General features: G+C 43.9%; 1 protein-coding gene across 8 annotated transcripts in view; it reads right to left on the bottom strand.

The window, feature by feature from the left end:
• GHR (growth hormone receptor) overlaps nucleotides 1-17,044 on the bottom strand; it is a 985,620-nt gene that overhangs the window by 291,799 nt on the left and 676,777 nt on the right. For all 8 annotated transcript variants that reach the window (XM_085631192.1, XM_085631197.1, XM_085631195.1 and 5 more), the window contains one exon: nucleotides 12,570-12,641. In XM_085631192.1, the coding sequence (XP_085487318.1) occupies nucleotides 12,570-12,639 (70 nt within the window). In that variant the 5' untranslated portion in view covers nucleotides 12,640-12,641. The remainder of the gene's footprint in view (nucleotides 1-12,569; nucleotides 12,642-17,044) is intronic.

Raw genomic sequence — 17,044 nt, 5'->3', positions numbered from 1 at the left:
TTTACCCCGACTCACCCTCCACTCAACCTCACTAAATCGGGCTGGGCTACTCCTCCCCGGCTCCTCTTCCAGCTAGGCCTCTCCGGGCCGTGTCGTAGTGGGAGGCCTTCCACGGGGTCAACGGACCCCCGACTGTCCACAATCCGCTCCGGTGGCGCACCGGGCCCCCGCCACCTCCGCCATCAACTGAGCCGCCACCGTCCTGTGCGCCCACCGGGCCAAGCCCAGTCCCAGACAATCCATCGCGGGCCCTGACTCTGCAGCCGCCGCCCACCACGAGTCGTTGCGCCCAATTGCCGCTTCGCCGAGGGAGTCGCGGGCCACCATCATGTCTGCTATAGTGCGGCGCTTGCTGCGGGACCCCCAGTGCTTAGTTACGTGTCACGAAATCGCCAAGGATTGCCAGATGACTGCCTCGGCGAGCGGAGCCCCGAGAAGTCGGTGTTACTCCGCCGCCATCTTGGCCACGACCCTCTATTAAAATATTTAAACACATTCCTTCTACAACTTTTCTTTTCAACACACAATCACAATTTAAAAGATTTCCTAGTTGCAGTATCACATTTTAGAAAACAGACTTAGAAAAATAGATTTTAGGCAAAACGTGCTTGATGAATAGAGCATTTTAGCTGTAGATGATACCGTATCAGTTAGACAGAAAAAATAAATAATTCTGCTAAGCAATCCAAAGTCCTGGAGGAAAGTTACTGGAGGGCAATGGAGACCCTATTGCACCATCGTGGGAAACAAGGACGGTTGTGTTCTGTGATTTTCCGCACACAGAATTTGGCTTTGGAACACTAATACCTGAGTTTGAGTAGAAGCTGTGCCAATAACCAGCAATGGTTTGTCGTTTATTCTCTCCCTGTCCTGTTCTGACCCATACAAGCTTATTTATGGAGCCTGACACACAAGCATCATCTGACAGGAGCACAGCCAGGCTTTTTAAGAGTCATGTCGAGCAGTCCACAGAACTCCATCTGACTGGAGTTTGTTTATATATGTATACATTATACACTATATGGGTACATTTAGTTTTCTTTGATTAGATCTTATAAGTTGTTATCTGTGTTGTAACGGGATGGGGTTTCTCTTTGTACAGCACTCTGATACCCTGTGGTCTTGTTTGATCTTTATAAAACTCTCCGAATAACATTTAGAAAAAGCATCTTTAGTCACATAAATAAATACAAATCAGTTAAAGAAACTATGATATAGGCAAATAGTAAATAATTCAGTATAGCACAATATTTTACTAAAACAACAAAGTATGCAGATTAGCACAGTCACTAATGCCAATGTGAATGGTTTGGCCCAATTCCCAAATGTTTTAAGCACCAAATTCCCAAACTTTTTACATGCGTAAGCAAACCACAAGTTGACAAAAAAGTAAAACGTGTCCTAAATTCTGAGATCTATATTTCTCGAATTTAGTTCTAAGAACATTTACAGATGAATATTGAATTTAGTATACAGATAATACGTTAGCATTTACTGAATTTTTAGCAGTCCTACGTTTGTGTTTGGAGTAGAATTGAGGTGCAATGGAGGAGCGATGCAATATGCGCACAAACTAAGTATGTTAGTATTCACAAATATTCGCCATATCTTTTCTCACATTGGAAACATATTAGGGAGTAACCCCCCAGCTAAGAACTATTCTGAAAACCCTCCTAAACCCATGATCCTATTAGGCCATCCCTCCTGCTAAAATTCTGTCCCTCCACTCCCTCCAACATGTTTCTTTTGTTTTTTGATCACATCTTCTAGTACCCTTCCCTGCCTTGAATATACCCCCCCCTCCCCTGGGTGTCTCTCCATCCATTGCAATGTGTCCTATTGCTTTGTAGCAAGGCTCAGCTATGTAACTCCATATACACATTTCCATCATACATCTGCACATTAAGTGACATCATGGCCCATCCTGTCACTCAGTCTAGTCTCAGACCCAACCACAGCATGGAAACTGCCCTCATCGCTACCACAAATGACATCCGCATGACTCTGGACAGAGGAGACATGGTAGCCGTCACCCTCCTGGAACTCTCAATAGCATTTGACAGTATCCCACCCCATCCTCATCAAATGTCTACATGAGATCGGAATACAAGGACACGCACTCCGATGGATCTGCTCCTTCCTGACTGGAAGGACTCAGTCAGCCTGGCTCCATACACCCTTGGATACCCATGTCCTCATCAGTGGAGGTACTCCATCTTGTGACCAGCAGAGCTAGGACCTACACTCACCACCAAAGCCAAGAACCTCAGAATCATTGACAGCAAACTTGATATGAGTGCTTAGTAAATTCCGTCATCACCTCATGCTTCCATTCCCTGAAGATGCTCAACAAGATTTTTAAATGACTTCAAATCAGCACCTGGAAAACCATTACGCATGCCCTGGTCACAAGCAAGGTGGACTATTGGAACACCCAACATGCTGGCATGAACACAAAACTCACCAGAAAGCTGCAGACCATTCCGAATTTGCTGGCTAGAATCACTCTCAACTTCCCATGCCGCACTCACAACACACCATACCACCTGGTGCGCCACTGGCTCCCCATCCATAAACGAGGACATTTCAAACTCCTCACCCAAACTTTCAATACCCTATGTAACACTAGCCCAGCATAGTGCAACAATCTCACCTTCTTTCTCAAACCTTCCAGATTCCTCTGCTCTTCCAGACTTCAACTTGCACAAATCCCAAACATACGGAAAATCAGTTCTGGCAGTCAAGCCTTCTCCTCCATCATTCCTGCTGCACATAAAAGACTCTTACTCACTTCTTGAATTTTGGAAGAAGCTGAAGAGTAGTACCTCTAGGCCATCGGGTGCCTTGATTCACACCTGCTCAGTGCCAGGATACCCTCCCAGGTGATAGTGCACTCAATAAATCCGCATAACATACAACTACTCAACAAAAGGCAACAAATGTGATTTTGGGTTGGGGAAGGGAAAGGAAAGGAAAGTCCCATATTTCAGGGAAGTGTAGGAGTAGGGGGTTATCCAGAGGAAGAAATATTACTGTGTACAAAATAAATCAAACAAAGGCACATATCTACCCAACATTTGGTTGTTCTATAATTCGAGGAGGTGGATATCTAAGGTAAAGTACAACCTCTGTAGATTTACACAGATACACCTGGAGTTGCCTTTGAATACCCAAATAGGCAGAAATCTACTCAGAGTGGGTAGATATTAATGATTTCACAAAACCTTTTAACTTGGTGTTGCCCAATTTATTGTCCTAATTATTGCAGTCACTTTCATCTGTTTCACTAAGCAAGACATCCATTGTTATATTGTATGTATTTGTAAAGTGCACAAGCGAGGGCACAGAATCACTGCATTATTTAGTCATGCTTTATTTTAGGACATACTGATGGCAGTTGATCCCTGGCTTAGGGTATTTAAATAACTATTAGTAATTGGTTGTATTAAACCTGCTCAGACTTTTAAAAACTGTCATGGATGCTCTTTGGGGAATAGCTTGAGCGGTGCATTTACTCTACAGATTCTATGTGTAATACATGCATATACACAAATATGTATAAGCTTTGAAGCCAGATATCTGGCATTACACGGTATAAAAATAAATAAATGAATACAACGCACGAAATATACACTTAGTAAAAACCAATCTACAGACCGCTACATAGACGATATGCAGAACGTGCTTTATAGTCATGTGCATAATCGATAAAATCAGTCAAAAAGTACTTTAAAAACAACGGGAAGTTTACGAGTTTATTTCTAAGCAGGTTGTGTAAAATACATTTTTAATTACACCCAAAAAACATCAATGTTTCTCATTACGGAGATAGACTTCTTTACTTTCCCTTGAATGGTGTGGTGAATAGGTCTGAGGTTTGCCACCTGAAAACATCCAGGTTAATGATGCAGATCATTACCTTGACCTGAATCCTTTTAAAGTAATGCCATGATCCCAGGTGCCGCAAGGCATGGTGCCACATGGATTCCTGCCAGTCGTTTTCTAAGTGAGCAGCATGTCGACGCCGCTTCAGTGAACATCTGAGCTAGCGTCGCACGCCACGACGCAGGCACGGCTTTCTAGCAAAGAAATGAGTACAGCGTGCAACGTCACACTTCGCTGCTCCGGCCACGCTCTCGTCCAACAAAGCCAGCTTGGTGTCCAATTCAACCCAGTTCCTGCTTCTAAAATCCACATCTCGTGAAAACTTAACACACACGAACTGAGCCGAGTTTGACTCAACAAAGAGATAACCTTGTAAAAAAACATAACCCGAAATATTTATCTGTAAAATGGGCTGTCATGGTATGTGCGAGTCCAGGGCCGGACTGGGAACCAAAACCGGCCCTGGCAAAGTGCTCGGCCACCCCCCACCCTCCCGTTGGGGGTGCGGCCGAGCTCTTTGCCAGGCCCGGTTTTCGGCCGATTTTGTTACAGGGCCGATTTTGCAGCTGTGCTGCAAAAACGGCCCTGTAACAAAAGCGGCCCCCAGGAGCCCAAAACCGGCCCCCAACCTTGCGGCGCACCGGGGCATTGCCCGGTGCCGGCTACTGCCAGTCCGGCCCTGTGCGAGTCCATTAATTAATGGAGAAAACGAACAAGGGCATTCAGGAGCCGGATTTAAATGCTGTGAACCAAATGTTTGCTAACAGTATGAAATCGAGTTCAGTGCGTCACAATAAAATGGTCCGTGGAACGTGGCTTAGATAAAACACACTGACAATTCAAAATTTGCGAACATTCGTGAAAAGAATTTTCAGTTCTGTTAAGGACACGGAGGCGAGGATTATGCTTCTCATTTTCTTTACTGAAAATTCTCAGAAGCCAATCAGAAAAAGTAAAAATAAAATACACACTACAATACCCATAAACCCTAGTGGGTATCACATGACAACCATAGCGTAGACCCCTATATAAGGAGCACAAGAGAATACTACATCCTCTTTCTTTGTGTGAAATAACAGTTAAGTCCAAGAAGAAACACAGTCTGAGATCTGGAAACAAATGGAAAGAAGAATCCATTCTTCATAAGGAAATCCACAGGCCAACGGACAGCAACGATAAACTTGAAGTCAGCTTCAACGAAACAGCATCCTCTTGGAGACCTCGAACACCCTCTTCAAAGGCGAAAGTCACCAAACTTTACTTGAGATCAGAACCTGAAATTGAAAGATAAGCCGTAATACCACACTCCCAGGAAGAGATAAATCATAAGGGAAGGGTCATAACAGTATAGGTATACATTGCAGTATATAAACAACTCAAATCAGATAACACAGCACTGAAATACGGGTGGGATAATCCTCGCCTCCGTGTCCTTAATAGAATTGAAAATTCTTGTCACGAATGTTCGCAAATTTTGAATTCTATGTCAGGACCGGAGGCTCTGGAGAGAATCTGCGACCCGCGAGATCTAGAGCGCGAACATCAGAAACGCGTTTGCAGGATACTAAACAAAGCAGCATAGTGAGTTTGGCAGAAAGCTGTTTACGAGATAAACAATGATTAACTGGCCAGGATTCTAAGAAACGTAAGACAATGGAGACATCCCAAAGCTCTGAATATTTAGGACAGGGTGGTTTTACCAGCCAGATACCTCTGAGTAATTTACATAATAATGGATGTTCACCAAGAGGTTTGCCTTCAATGGCCACGTGCCCCGCCGAGACGGCAGATCGGAAATCATTGACAGTGCGATAAGCAAGGCCTGAAGCGGCTAAGGACGCAAGAAAGTTCACTACCAAGGAGACATCTGCTATAACGGGATCCACCTCCTGTTGAGAGCACCAATCACATCATCGTTTCCATGTTGTAGAATAACGCTTGTGTGTGTTGGGCGACCAAGCCTCGCCGATGAATCTGGTAGAGTCTCTCAAAAGGCCTGGGACTTTCCAGCGATCCCCGAAATTCGCCAAGCGACCAGCATGAGTTGACCTTATGTTATCAACGGATGCGGAGATTGGAGAGGGACTAACAAGAGATTCCACCGCTGGGGAAGAAGGACCGGAACCGCACATAACATTTCCAGAAGTACTGGGAACCACGGTTGAGCCCTCCATAGAGGAGTGATCAGAATAAATTCCGACTGATAACATTTGGCTCGGGCCTGGACCCTTGGAATCATTAGAAACGGAGGAAATGCATAACACAGTGTTGGGGACCACACCTGCAGAAAAGCATCCGTGGCTAGAGCCTCTGGATCCGGACGCCAGCTGAAAAACACAGGAATCTGTTTGTTGAGTCTGGAGGCAAACAGATCAATCTGACAAGGGCCCCACATCTGGGTCAATAACCGGAACACTCGAGGGTGAAGCCTCCAGTGGCTGAAATCTCGGAGATGTCGGGAATTCCAATCGGCAACTTGGTTGCTGCACCCTGGAAGGTCTTCCGCCACTACAAACAATTTGTTCTGAAGGCAAAAATGCCAAAAGTCTTTTGTAATCTCCGCTAGAAGGTGGGACCGGGTCCCTCCCAACTTGTTCACATAACGAACCGCCGACACGTTGTCCATGCGGAGAAGAATGCAACAATTCGTCTGACGGGGCGAGAGGCATTGAATCGCAAAGGAGCCCGCCAGAAGTTCCAGGCAATTGATGTGGAGATTCAATTCCTCCGGAGACCAACGGCCACCTGTGGACACTTGACCGCATCGGGCTCCCCAACCCCACCGACTGGCATCGGATTCAATCACCACCTCCGGAGTGGTGCCGAATAGGGCTCGACCGTTCCACGACTCCATATGTTCAAACCGCCACAACATCTCCCACCTCGCCTCCTCTGAGAGGGGAATCTGATCGGAATACCTGAGGCCTTTCTGGAGATGGCGTATCTTGAGCCGTTGAAGTGCTCGATAATGAAGGGGACCCGGGAAGATCGCTTGTATAGAAGAAGCTAACAACCCGACGACCCGGGCTACAGACCTCAAGGACACAGTCTGCTTGTTCAAAATCAACCTCAACTCTCTCTTGATCGATCTGATCTTCTGATTGGGTAAGAGAAGTTGACAAGTGAGGGAGGTGACTAAAAAGCCCAGAAACTCTACAGAAAGAGGGAATCAACACAGATTTCTGAGGGTTGACTAAGAATCCCAGATTCTGTAATAGATCTATGGTCTAGACAAGATGTTGTAATACTAGACGAGGACAATGATCCATGATGAGAATGTCGTCCAGATAAATGATGAGACGAACGCCTTTGGCACAAAGAAACTCGACCACAGGCCTCAGAAGTTTCGTGGAGCACCAAGGTGCTGACGAGAGGCCGAAAGGAAGGACTTTGTACTCGTACCACATTCTCTGCCATTGGAATTGAAGAAAACAACGATGAGGTCCGTAAATGGGCACTGACAGATAAGCGTCTTTCAGATCCAGGCGGACCATCCAGTCCCCTTCCTGAAGGAGATCGCGAAGAAGATGGATTCCCTCCATCTTGAAGTGACGATATACAACCCATCCATTGAACTTCCTGAGATTTAAGACAAGCCTGGATCCACCCCCCTTCTTCTGAACTAGGAAGACGTTGCTGACAAAGCCCTGGGGATGACGAACCGTCCGCACTATGGCCCCTTTCTGAAGCAGAGACTCGATCTCTCTGGAAATGAATACCTGATCTAGATGGGAAAAAACCATCGGTCGCGGGTGAAGAGTCTGAGAGGGGGAATGAAAAAACTATTTTGTAACCCTGCACCGAATCCAGGATCCACGCATCCTGCGAGATCTCTTGCCATTTGTTGAGAAAATACTGGATTCGGCCCCCAAATTGAACCTCTGAAAAGGGAATCAGGCTCACCTGAAGCAGCGGCATCACGTTGACCTCCTTGGTTACCACCATAGAGTCCCTTTTTGTTGTAGTTGCGGGATCCACGTGTGGGATAGAAGTTGGCGGAAGGATTGGAGTCCTGATACTTCCCACGTTGTGAATTATAACCTCGCTGGGTGCCTTGTTGGTAACCTCGGCTGAACGATCCCCCCGATGTCGTCTGGCCCGTCCAAAAACCAGACAAAAAGCCCGCTTTAAGGAACCTTGTGCCTTGTCAAGGCCACTGAAGGTAGTGACAAATGTAGTCTACTCCTTCAAAAAAGGTTGACCCTGAGCCAAAGGGCCCGACTCAGAGGAAGACAACTCCGCCAATTTAGGATCAAGTTTCAATAGAATAGAGCGGCGGTGCTCACTGGACATGGCACAGTTGGCATTGCCCAATAGACATATGGCACGTTGAGCCCATCCAATTAAATCATCAGGATTCATTATCTGCCCTGAAGCTTTTGATTTGAAACCCAAATCCAAAATTTTTGTTAGGGGACCGGTCAAATCGAGCAACTTATCCTGGCAGGACCTCCATGCATGATCTATACCTTTCTTTGGATCTTTCGTGTATTTCTTTAGATATGTGAACACGGAAGGATCCACTTCCGGAGTATCCGCCACCTTGTCTGCCAAATCTGGACATGGGCATTCCGAACGCAAACGCGCTCTGACATCCTTCTAAAATGGTTGACGCAAGTGGGATTGTACATATTCAGCAACCTCAGTAGAGGGAAGCCATGAGGAAGAGTTAGGGTGGACAATCGCAGTAGGATCAAAGGTCAGTAAATTAGGATGAGAGGGAACATCCACGAACCGCTCTTTGCGTTGTTTCTTAGCTGGGGGAGGAGAAGCCTCCGACTCAGACGTCGTACCAGAGGAGGTATTACCATCATCTCTGTGAGGCGAGCTAAAAGAAGTGTCTTTGGACGCAGAACCATAAGAGTGGTCAGAAGCCAAGGTTTTTGCTAGCTTTGCAAAATCTGAAGAGTGTGGGTTTTTAGATCCCTTACGACCAGATGAAGAACGGGACATTGAGCCAGGTAACCAGCCCTGCTGCAAGGCATAATTACATAAATGGCGCTTTAAGGGTTCAATGGCCCTGACCATAGCCTTATTAACGGAGTGCTGGACTCCCACATCCAGAGCTTCGACGACCTCATGCTCCAATGACCCAGAGGGTTCCTCCCCAAAATATTCTGTCTCATCATAAAAATATTCAGACATTGTTGGCACTGATAAGTGACAAATAGACACCCACAGGAGGAACATTGGAGATAATAAGCCCTGTCAGTGGTGTAAACAACCCCAAGGGTAATGACAGTGACAAGTAAGGGGGAGTGGCTAACCCCAGGGAAGCCAAGCAACACAGGAATGCAGAAATTCCAAAGTGTGCACTTATATTTAAATGTGGAGGGAGGGCTTGCCTAGCAATTCCACTCTAGGCAGAGCCTATGCCAAATTATACATCCCAAAGCCCTACAGAATGACTTGGGCGTCGCTGGGAGGCTGGCAAAGGGTTGTGGGTTTAGAGCAAAGAAAGTGCTGCTCCTGTGCTCCAGAAATACCGGTAAACAACGTAAGGTAAAAACCCGTTATCCAAAATGGCCGTCGCGCATGCGCGGAATGGCCGAAACCCGAGCCGGAAAAAGGACTGCGCAATCAAAGCGCGCGCGTCCTCACTCTACGTCTCCTGCTCCACTAAGCAGGTCACGGGTACAAAGCGCCCGGGACCGGGAGGCAAGCAGCGCTCCCAACGGCGCGTGTCCCAAAAAGCAATCAGCCCATAAAAGAACACAGCGTGACAACCGCTGAACACAAAGAGAAAAACAAAGCGTGAGTGAATGCGAAGCACACAGCAGACAAAGCGCAAGGAGCGCTCACAGCTTAAGGAAATTGTTAGCGCGAGCAGCGCACACAGCACCACAGCAATCAAAGTACAGGTAAATGCCACACAATATCAGCGCATAAAGCGATCAGGCAGAAGCAGGAAGCACCATGCATGCACAGACAAAAGTAAAAGGTAATGCACATAACTGGCTGCGGAGCAGCAAAGAAAGAGGATTTAGTATTCTCTTGTGCTCCTTATATAGGGGTCTACTCTATGGTTGTCATGTGATACCCACTAGGGTTTATGGGTATTGTAGTGTATTTTTTATTTTTACTTTTTCTGATTGGCTGCTGAGAATTTTCAGTAAAGAAAATGAGAAGCATAATCGGAGCCTCCGGTCCTGACATAGAATTAGAAAGTCTTTAAAGAGGCTAAAGTCCATGTCGAAACTGGAACCCAAAGTCAGCAGTGGCAAGAAAGTTCAAACCAGGCCCGCACTGCAGGAGTTGCGACTAGGGTGGGACAGGGGCTTTCATTGGTGGGTCATGGCAAGCCAACTGGGGAGAGGATGTAGCCTTACGGGTAGATTGGTCGACCTCGAGGCTGGGGAACCGAGAACTGGGGAGAGGATGTAGCCTTACGGCTAGAGGGGTTGACCTCAAAGCTGGAGAAGCTGGTTCGAGTCTCAGCAACAATGCTCAACATACTGTAATTCTGGGCAAATCACTTAATCTCCCTGAGCCTAACAAAATAAAAAAAAGAATGTGTCCATCTGTAACGAAACTGGTCCTCATGTAAAGCACTCTGATACCCAATGTCTCGGGTCTATCTAGTGTGTTATATAACACTCTAAAAAACAAAACTACTTCTGAAAGCAGCCTACTTGGGAAAACGTCACAGAGGCAGAATTGTCAGTCTGGTCATTGTCTGACTGCTTTGGTGAACAATTTGTTAAAACAGTCTTCATTCAAAGCCTAAACTTGTTTGCCTATTTTTAGGATGTTATCACTCAAAAGGTATAGTTCAGAATGAGTTTTTCATTATTCTATTTGGAGTCTATTTTCGAGATGAAATGAGCGGTTTGAACAGCCAAATGTGACTTTTATCAAAGGGTGGGGAGTGGGCAAGGAGGAAGAAGGTGACCCACAGATGAATTTGACTTCCTCTTATCTCTCCTGGAGTATGCATGTCAGTCAAACATGGAACGACTGTCCACTGAACAGCATGACATGGCGTACAAGAACAGGCAGCATACAAAAAATAGAGGTTGTACAACAGTAATGAAGGAAAAGGGGTCGGGAGTCACTAGAAAAGTAGTATTTAGCTCTTTCTCAGCAAACAAATGCCCAAATAAGGGATGAGAATTCCTGGAAATAATATTATAGTCAGAAAAGTCATTAAAAAAATATAGACTTTTACTACTTGAACCCGGTTAAGGCATACTTCCATACAAGCATTTCCAAGATGCAGGTGTTCTCTTAAAAACAGAGGTCAGTCATGGATCATCTCGGAAACAGTTTTATTAACTATTATGATTGAGAAACAAAAATCTGATTGATATATTTTGGCTGAAGGTATCATTCTGATATATGGAAGATTCATGAACTAGCTACTATACTTTCACAACAGTCAAGGAAGGTTCTATGCCAAGGGATTATTAGGCACAGACTACCACCAGGTATTATAAAATCAAGTGCCATGGCTTTATAGGATGTTTAGTTGAAATCTGACGTAAACAACTCCGAAACTACTGCCCTGCACAAAACTGGGTTCAGTGAGTAGTATGGATCAAGAGTATTGCAAAATCTGGGCCTTGAACCACAGGTGTAAAATAGATCTTCTGAAAACCCTGCTATGTAGTGGGGCCTCCACTTTTCACTATGCTCCTTTTGGTCAGAGGCTTGTTTGGGTCTCACCTACAGACCGTTTGACTGTCTACTATCGAACAATAAAATACATAGAGTGGACATTGGGTCCAGCCTTTTCTTCATGATTGGTTGCCATTCTAAGACTTTTATCCTGCTCTTGTATTTGTCCCTCTCTTTGTTTTTTGACTGGATAGCTTGCATCCTTGGAAATCAGACCTTGCATTGCAGTGCATCTTAGGCACTGTATTCTCTCTTCATCACTCCCTGCCCCCCCCTCTGGCCACTCTTCAAATCTTTATTGAAACGAATCCCCCCAATCCTGTGCCTGCTTTCCTGCCCACCCCCAAAGCACTCCACTCCTGACGGCTAACGTAACATTCTTTATCATTTAAAAATGTTCACATATTCATATGCAATGCGCTTCTTTCAATTTTTTTTATTACGATTTACTGAGAACTCCCCTTCCCCCAAAAAACCATTGGGTGAGACTCTCAACTGCTGAACATTTTAAGTGAGAGGCAGACTGCAAGTCCCTGGGTTAAAAAGTAGTGACAGCCCTGGCCGTGGAGGAAGCTTGCCATACACGTAATCTCAATTTTTCGTTGAATTCCCACTTCAGCTGTACACACAATCACGGCTAATGATTGATCAATTGAACACGACCACTAGAAGTACTAAATCATTTACAGTAGCAGGCAAATGTTCTATCACACACTGAAGGGTTTTTATACTAACAAATTGTGAAACATTACTAAAATGGCTCTACACTTGGCTAATCTGATTTGGCTAAATAAACCCAACACAAACCCATTCACTTCATGGTTAATGGTAGGGTCAACTTGTCTCTACTGCATATTATCCGAATTAAATCATCTAGTATTTCCTAAAGGATAGGGCAAAATACTCCATATGACCGGTAAACCATCAATGATCCTAAACTAAAAATATATCATGACTGTACAATCAATAAAATACAGAGGAAATATATTTTCACAGAACCTGAAACTTGATCCTTTATACGGAATTAGGTCCATTGCAGCATTACAATGATTATACAGGTCACTTACCTTCCTTTGGCGAAAGAGAAGCAGTTCTGCAGAAAAGCATCAAAGTAAACAGAAGCAACCAACGCGCCATTCCTGCAATTATAAGTCATATTTAAATATTTTTGTTTAAAAAAACAGTGCAATTTACTTAAAATGTTACTGTATAAAATATCACACGAGACGGTAACAAATCATAGCTAAGGCAGTTCAGAAACTATTCATACCACATCGCAGTCCCAACAGATGACATTTCAGAGAGGTAAAATAAAACCCATTTGAGGATTAACTGTCAGCTAATAACAGGCCGCAAAGCCTGGCAGACACCATTGTGCTTTGAACTAGTTGTGACATGTTTGTCTTGGCCAAAGTAACTAGAGGACATGTTCTACAAGTAACTGTTGGGCAGTATTTTCCAAAACAAGTTAAATAATACGTGTCTTATGATCATATGTAAAGGGGTAAACAGAAAAGAAATACAGTGCCTGGTTATTGGTGTTTTATAGAATTGCAAATTGTATTAATACATCGCTTACTACCCCTGACGAGGGGTTAAAGATCTTTGCGGCGAGTTGCACGCTACTCCGGAACCCGAGGGTAGAGGCTGATGGTTAGTAGATTAGTTATATACATTTTTTTTCTTTTCATTCCTTTGTATATTATTTGTGTTAGGTTTGTGCCCTTTAATTCGTGTGTGTTTAATAGAGTTTAGAGTAGGTATAAAAGGATAGGAATGGATTAAAAGGGGAAGTAAAAATCTGTGTTTGTAAATAGTGCTGGTCTGTTAGCTGGATGTCAAGAGTAAACAAGTATTTGCAATGCAATAGGTCTCGCATTTACATGACTTTCGTAAATGCGACACCCACTGCATTACAAATATTGGTTTGTAAAAACGTCCATGTGGCACTTTAACTTTATTATCGTCCGCGCCCCTTTCTTTAGACGAGCCATGTCTAAAGAAAGGGGCGTGGCTGCCATTAAAGTGAAAGCGCGGCATGGGGTACTTTTACAAAAAAAAGTATTTGTTTGTCAAGTTGACAAACAAATGTTTCCTTTTTTTGTAAAAGCGCCCCATGCCGCGCTTTCACTTTAATGGCAGCCACGCCCCTTTCTTTAGACTTGGCTCATTTAAGGAAAGGGGTGCAGCCGACATTAAAGTGTAAGTGCGGCATGGGGCAATTAAAAAATATATATAAATAGTAAAAAAAAAAACATATGGCTACGTTTGGCCCAACAAGTAATGCAAAGGGACGGCCACCACTATCAGCGTGGTGTGGCGTGCGATGTAGAAAAAAATAATAAAGCTGTTGCAAGAGAGGGTGTCCTGTCTGCAACATCAGGCATGCTTGGAGGCTATAATTAAAGCCTACCGAGCAACAACATATGTAAAAGGGGGTGTCCTCATGGGAGGTTACAAATGAAGACAAGGAGGGACTAACAAGCCTATTTACAAATCAGAAGCCAGCATTTATGAAGGACAATGACACAAGCCAATGACAAATATGGGTGGAGAGTGGGCAAGGCTTCATGTGCATACTTCAATACAGCATGCCTCGCAGAGCAGCGCTTGCGCTGCCCAGGCTCAACCTAAATAGGAGGGGAACTTTGAGAAGGAAGTTTGGGGGTCCATAATAGTTAGAAAGGTTTGGGATGGGTCAGAGAGGAGAAAGGGGAAAAGGTTGAAAGGTGGAAATGTTTTTTATTTTTTTTGTAGGAAATACTGAATCAACATATATGTATGTACATAACACTTGGTAAGGTTGTATCGGCTGGAGAGAACCCCACTGTGCTTCAGTTGGTGGAATGGTTTTATATAGTAATCACAATACTTTTTATAACAGAATGTATGTCAGTGCATTGTTTCCTATTTGCTAGATTGGACTTTATCCCGGTCTGCTTTAAATGGGCATTCAGTAAGAAGACACACTCTGGACGATAGTTGTGTCTGTGCAACATTTGCTATTCTGCTGTCTGGAGTATGCAATGTAGTACTCCTGCAGTACTCTTTTGTGTAGTTTTACACACCTTTGTGAAATTTCCTCAAAATATCTAAAATGGGGATAAAATAGGAATAGTAAGATAATATTCATATACAGTTCGTTGAAACATAAGGACTGGGGTCTCACTGGACTTTTAATATAGCCTTAAAGCCCGACTGGCTATTAAAGGGCCCACTCCACGCCTTTAACAAGGGAGTGGCCTTTAATGGGCGGTAGAGCCCGACACGGAGGGCTCCAAGGCTATTTGAACATTCTGCCCAAAATTTCAGAATGTTCTAATTTGTAAAACAATGGCCCCACGGAGCCCAAGGGGATTCAAATCCCCTCGGGCCCCGTGAGGCCTTTGTTTCCAGCATTAGCTGTGAACAAATATGGGAATGTTGGAGTTCCGGGCTTCTACCAGCCATTAGAAGCCTGGAGCACTCCAATGTTTTCAATAGAGCTCCCAACATTCCAATGTTCTAATATTAGGGGGTTTGACTTACAACAGAAAAAAGTACTCTTATAGAACTGCTTTCCTTTAATTATAAATGCTTTTGCATACTAGCCCCATAGAACAGATATAGGTTTGCTAGCATTTGTATCATCATATTTATACCAACAAATGGATGTAATCCCAACATAATATTTGTAAGTGCATCTATGAAAGTGATTATGACTCCAAAAGACATGTCTATTAATCTTACATCTGATATCACTTGGCCTGCCCTTTATCTTTTTTAACTGACTTATTTAAAGCCTCACTGCAGAATCTTCTTGTTCCTGCCAGGTTTTTTAGAGATGCATGCTAGTGATCAACACCATCTGTGCAACAACGCCTCTTTTCACACAAAAGGGCTGGCAGCATAGGAATGGCAGAAACATGCATTATCACAGACAATACCGTCTCAAAATGTATCACACAAAGCAATTTTAAGAAGGTACACAGTGTAATGAAAAAAAGACTGATCACATTAACCAAATGTATGAAGAAGGGTAAAGAATAGAAGTGGCAGAAACATGCAAAATATCGACTTGATTTACATCACAAATACCATTTTACGATGGTAAAGATCTTGTAGCAAATTGCATTCCCAATCTGTACTGCAGCACTGGACAGTACTTTCAGATGTTCCCTAGTGAGTAAATAATGGTTATTTTGACACTGAGGAAATACATATCCCAATTATAAAGTGAAGATACAGGAACACAGTATCTTGAATAAGAAACTTCGGAATCAGTAATAGGGGAGGGGCAAAAAGGTGTGCTGGATCATAGATGTTTGTATAACGCAAGTGCCAATCCAGCAGAGGAGTTTCCCAACTCACTGAAAAGGGCAGGATACTAGTCAGGGCAGCATGTTCCCTGCCCGCTCTTGTAGTCAGGGATGAGCGAATATCAGGTGAGGAAAAGAAGAACGACGCTGCAAGCGGTCTATTAAAGGGCATCAATCCTTTATAGAAGGCTAGGTTTGAGTGATGCTCAAAGTGTAAAGATGTTCAGTAGGTTTGGGAGGCTGGTTAAAGGGATCATTTAGCAGAAGGTGCAAGGCAGTTAGAAGAGTATGCACGATCTGATAAAAAAAAATCAGCAATGTGTGCACTGAATGTATGAAAGCATGTTTATATTTTAAGAAGTGCAATAAATGTATGATTATTAGGAAAAAATAGACTGAAACGTGCTGGGTGCATCTCTTCTAATTCTGTCTCTGCACCCTTTACACCACCTAAAACTAATTTTCTTTTCTCACACCAAAAAACAAAGCTCTATGCATAGCAGTGTTATTCATTGCCACAGAGATGATCAACCTTAGCAAAAAGCCATTGGTCTTTCCATCAATTGTTTTCCCCACCCCAAATCAAAAATACTACCAAACGTATTGAATTGATACTATCTCCTCAGAGCAACTTATTTCGTCCATTACAGTCTTTGCGTCTGTTCAAATGACTCCAACGATGCCGGATGGAAGGTATATTGTGATTTTCATGATCTCCCCTCAACCATACCCCCGTGCAACCATTTGACTTCTCACTGTCCCTCATACTTTCAGCCCCATGAGCCGAAGACTACCCACTGGCGCGTAGCTGGCAAGTGGAGTGACACCGACAGCCAAGACTCCGACATGTAGTCTGACTTCCTATTATGTGTAAGGGCCTCGAGTCTTAATATTGTAAGGTCTGTGGAATAAAAACCAAGAACTTGTTACAAGTGCTATACATGAGTTACTGGGCACCAGTGCACTAGGAAGCATGGGCGTAGTTCCAAATCTACGTTTTTCATATACTTTTACACTTTTTGGTGAATATGCTTCAGTACGACGGATTCCCTACTCAGCAAACAAAATAAAATATGAAACATTTAACTACAACATTATTACATACTGCAAGGTTTGTGGCTGAAAATGGCGCGTGCCCAAAGAGGACAGTGATCCCTTTGTGTCTTGCATTGCCCACTAGCATGTGATTACAGGAGCATGCTGCAGGCCACAAGCAATAGTCCAAGGCACCGTCTGATTTAGAA

Source organism: Triturus cristatus, chromosome 2_1 (assembly GCF_964204655.1).
Source record: "Triturus cristatus chromosome 2_1, aTriCri1.1, whole genome shotgun sequence".
Lineage (NCBI taxonomy): Eukaryota > Metazoa > Chordata > Amphibia > Caudata > Salamandridae > Triturus > Triturus cristatus.
The sequence above is the reverse complement of the archived record's forward strand: the minus strand, read 5'-3'. Positions and strand labels throughout refer to the sequence as shown.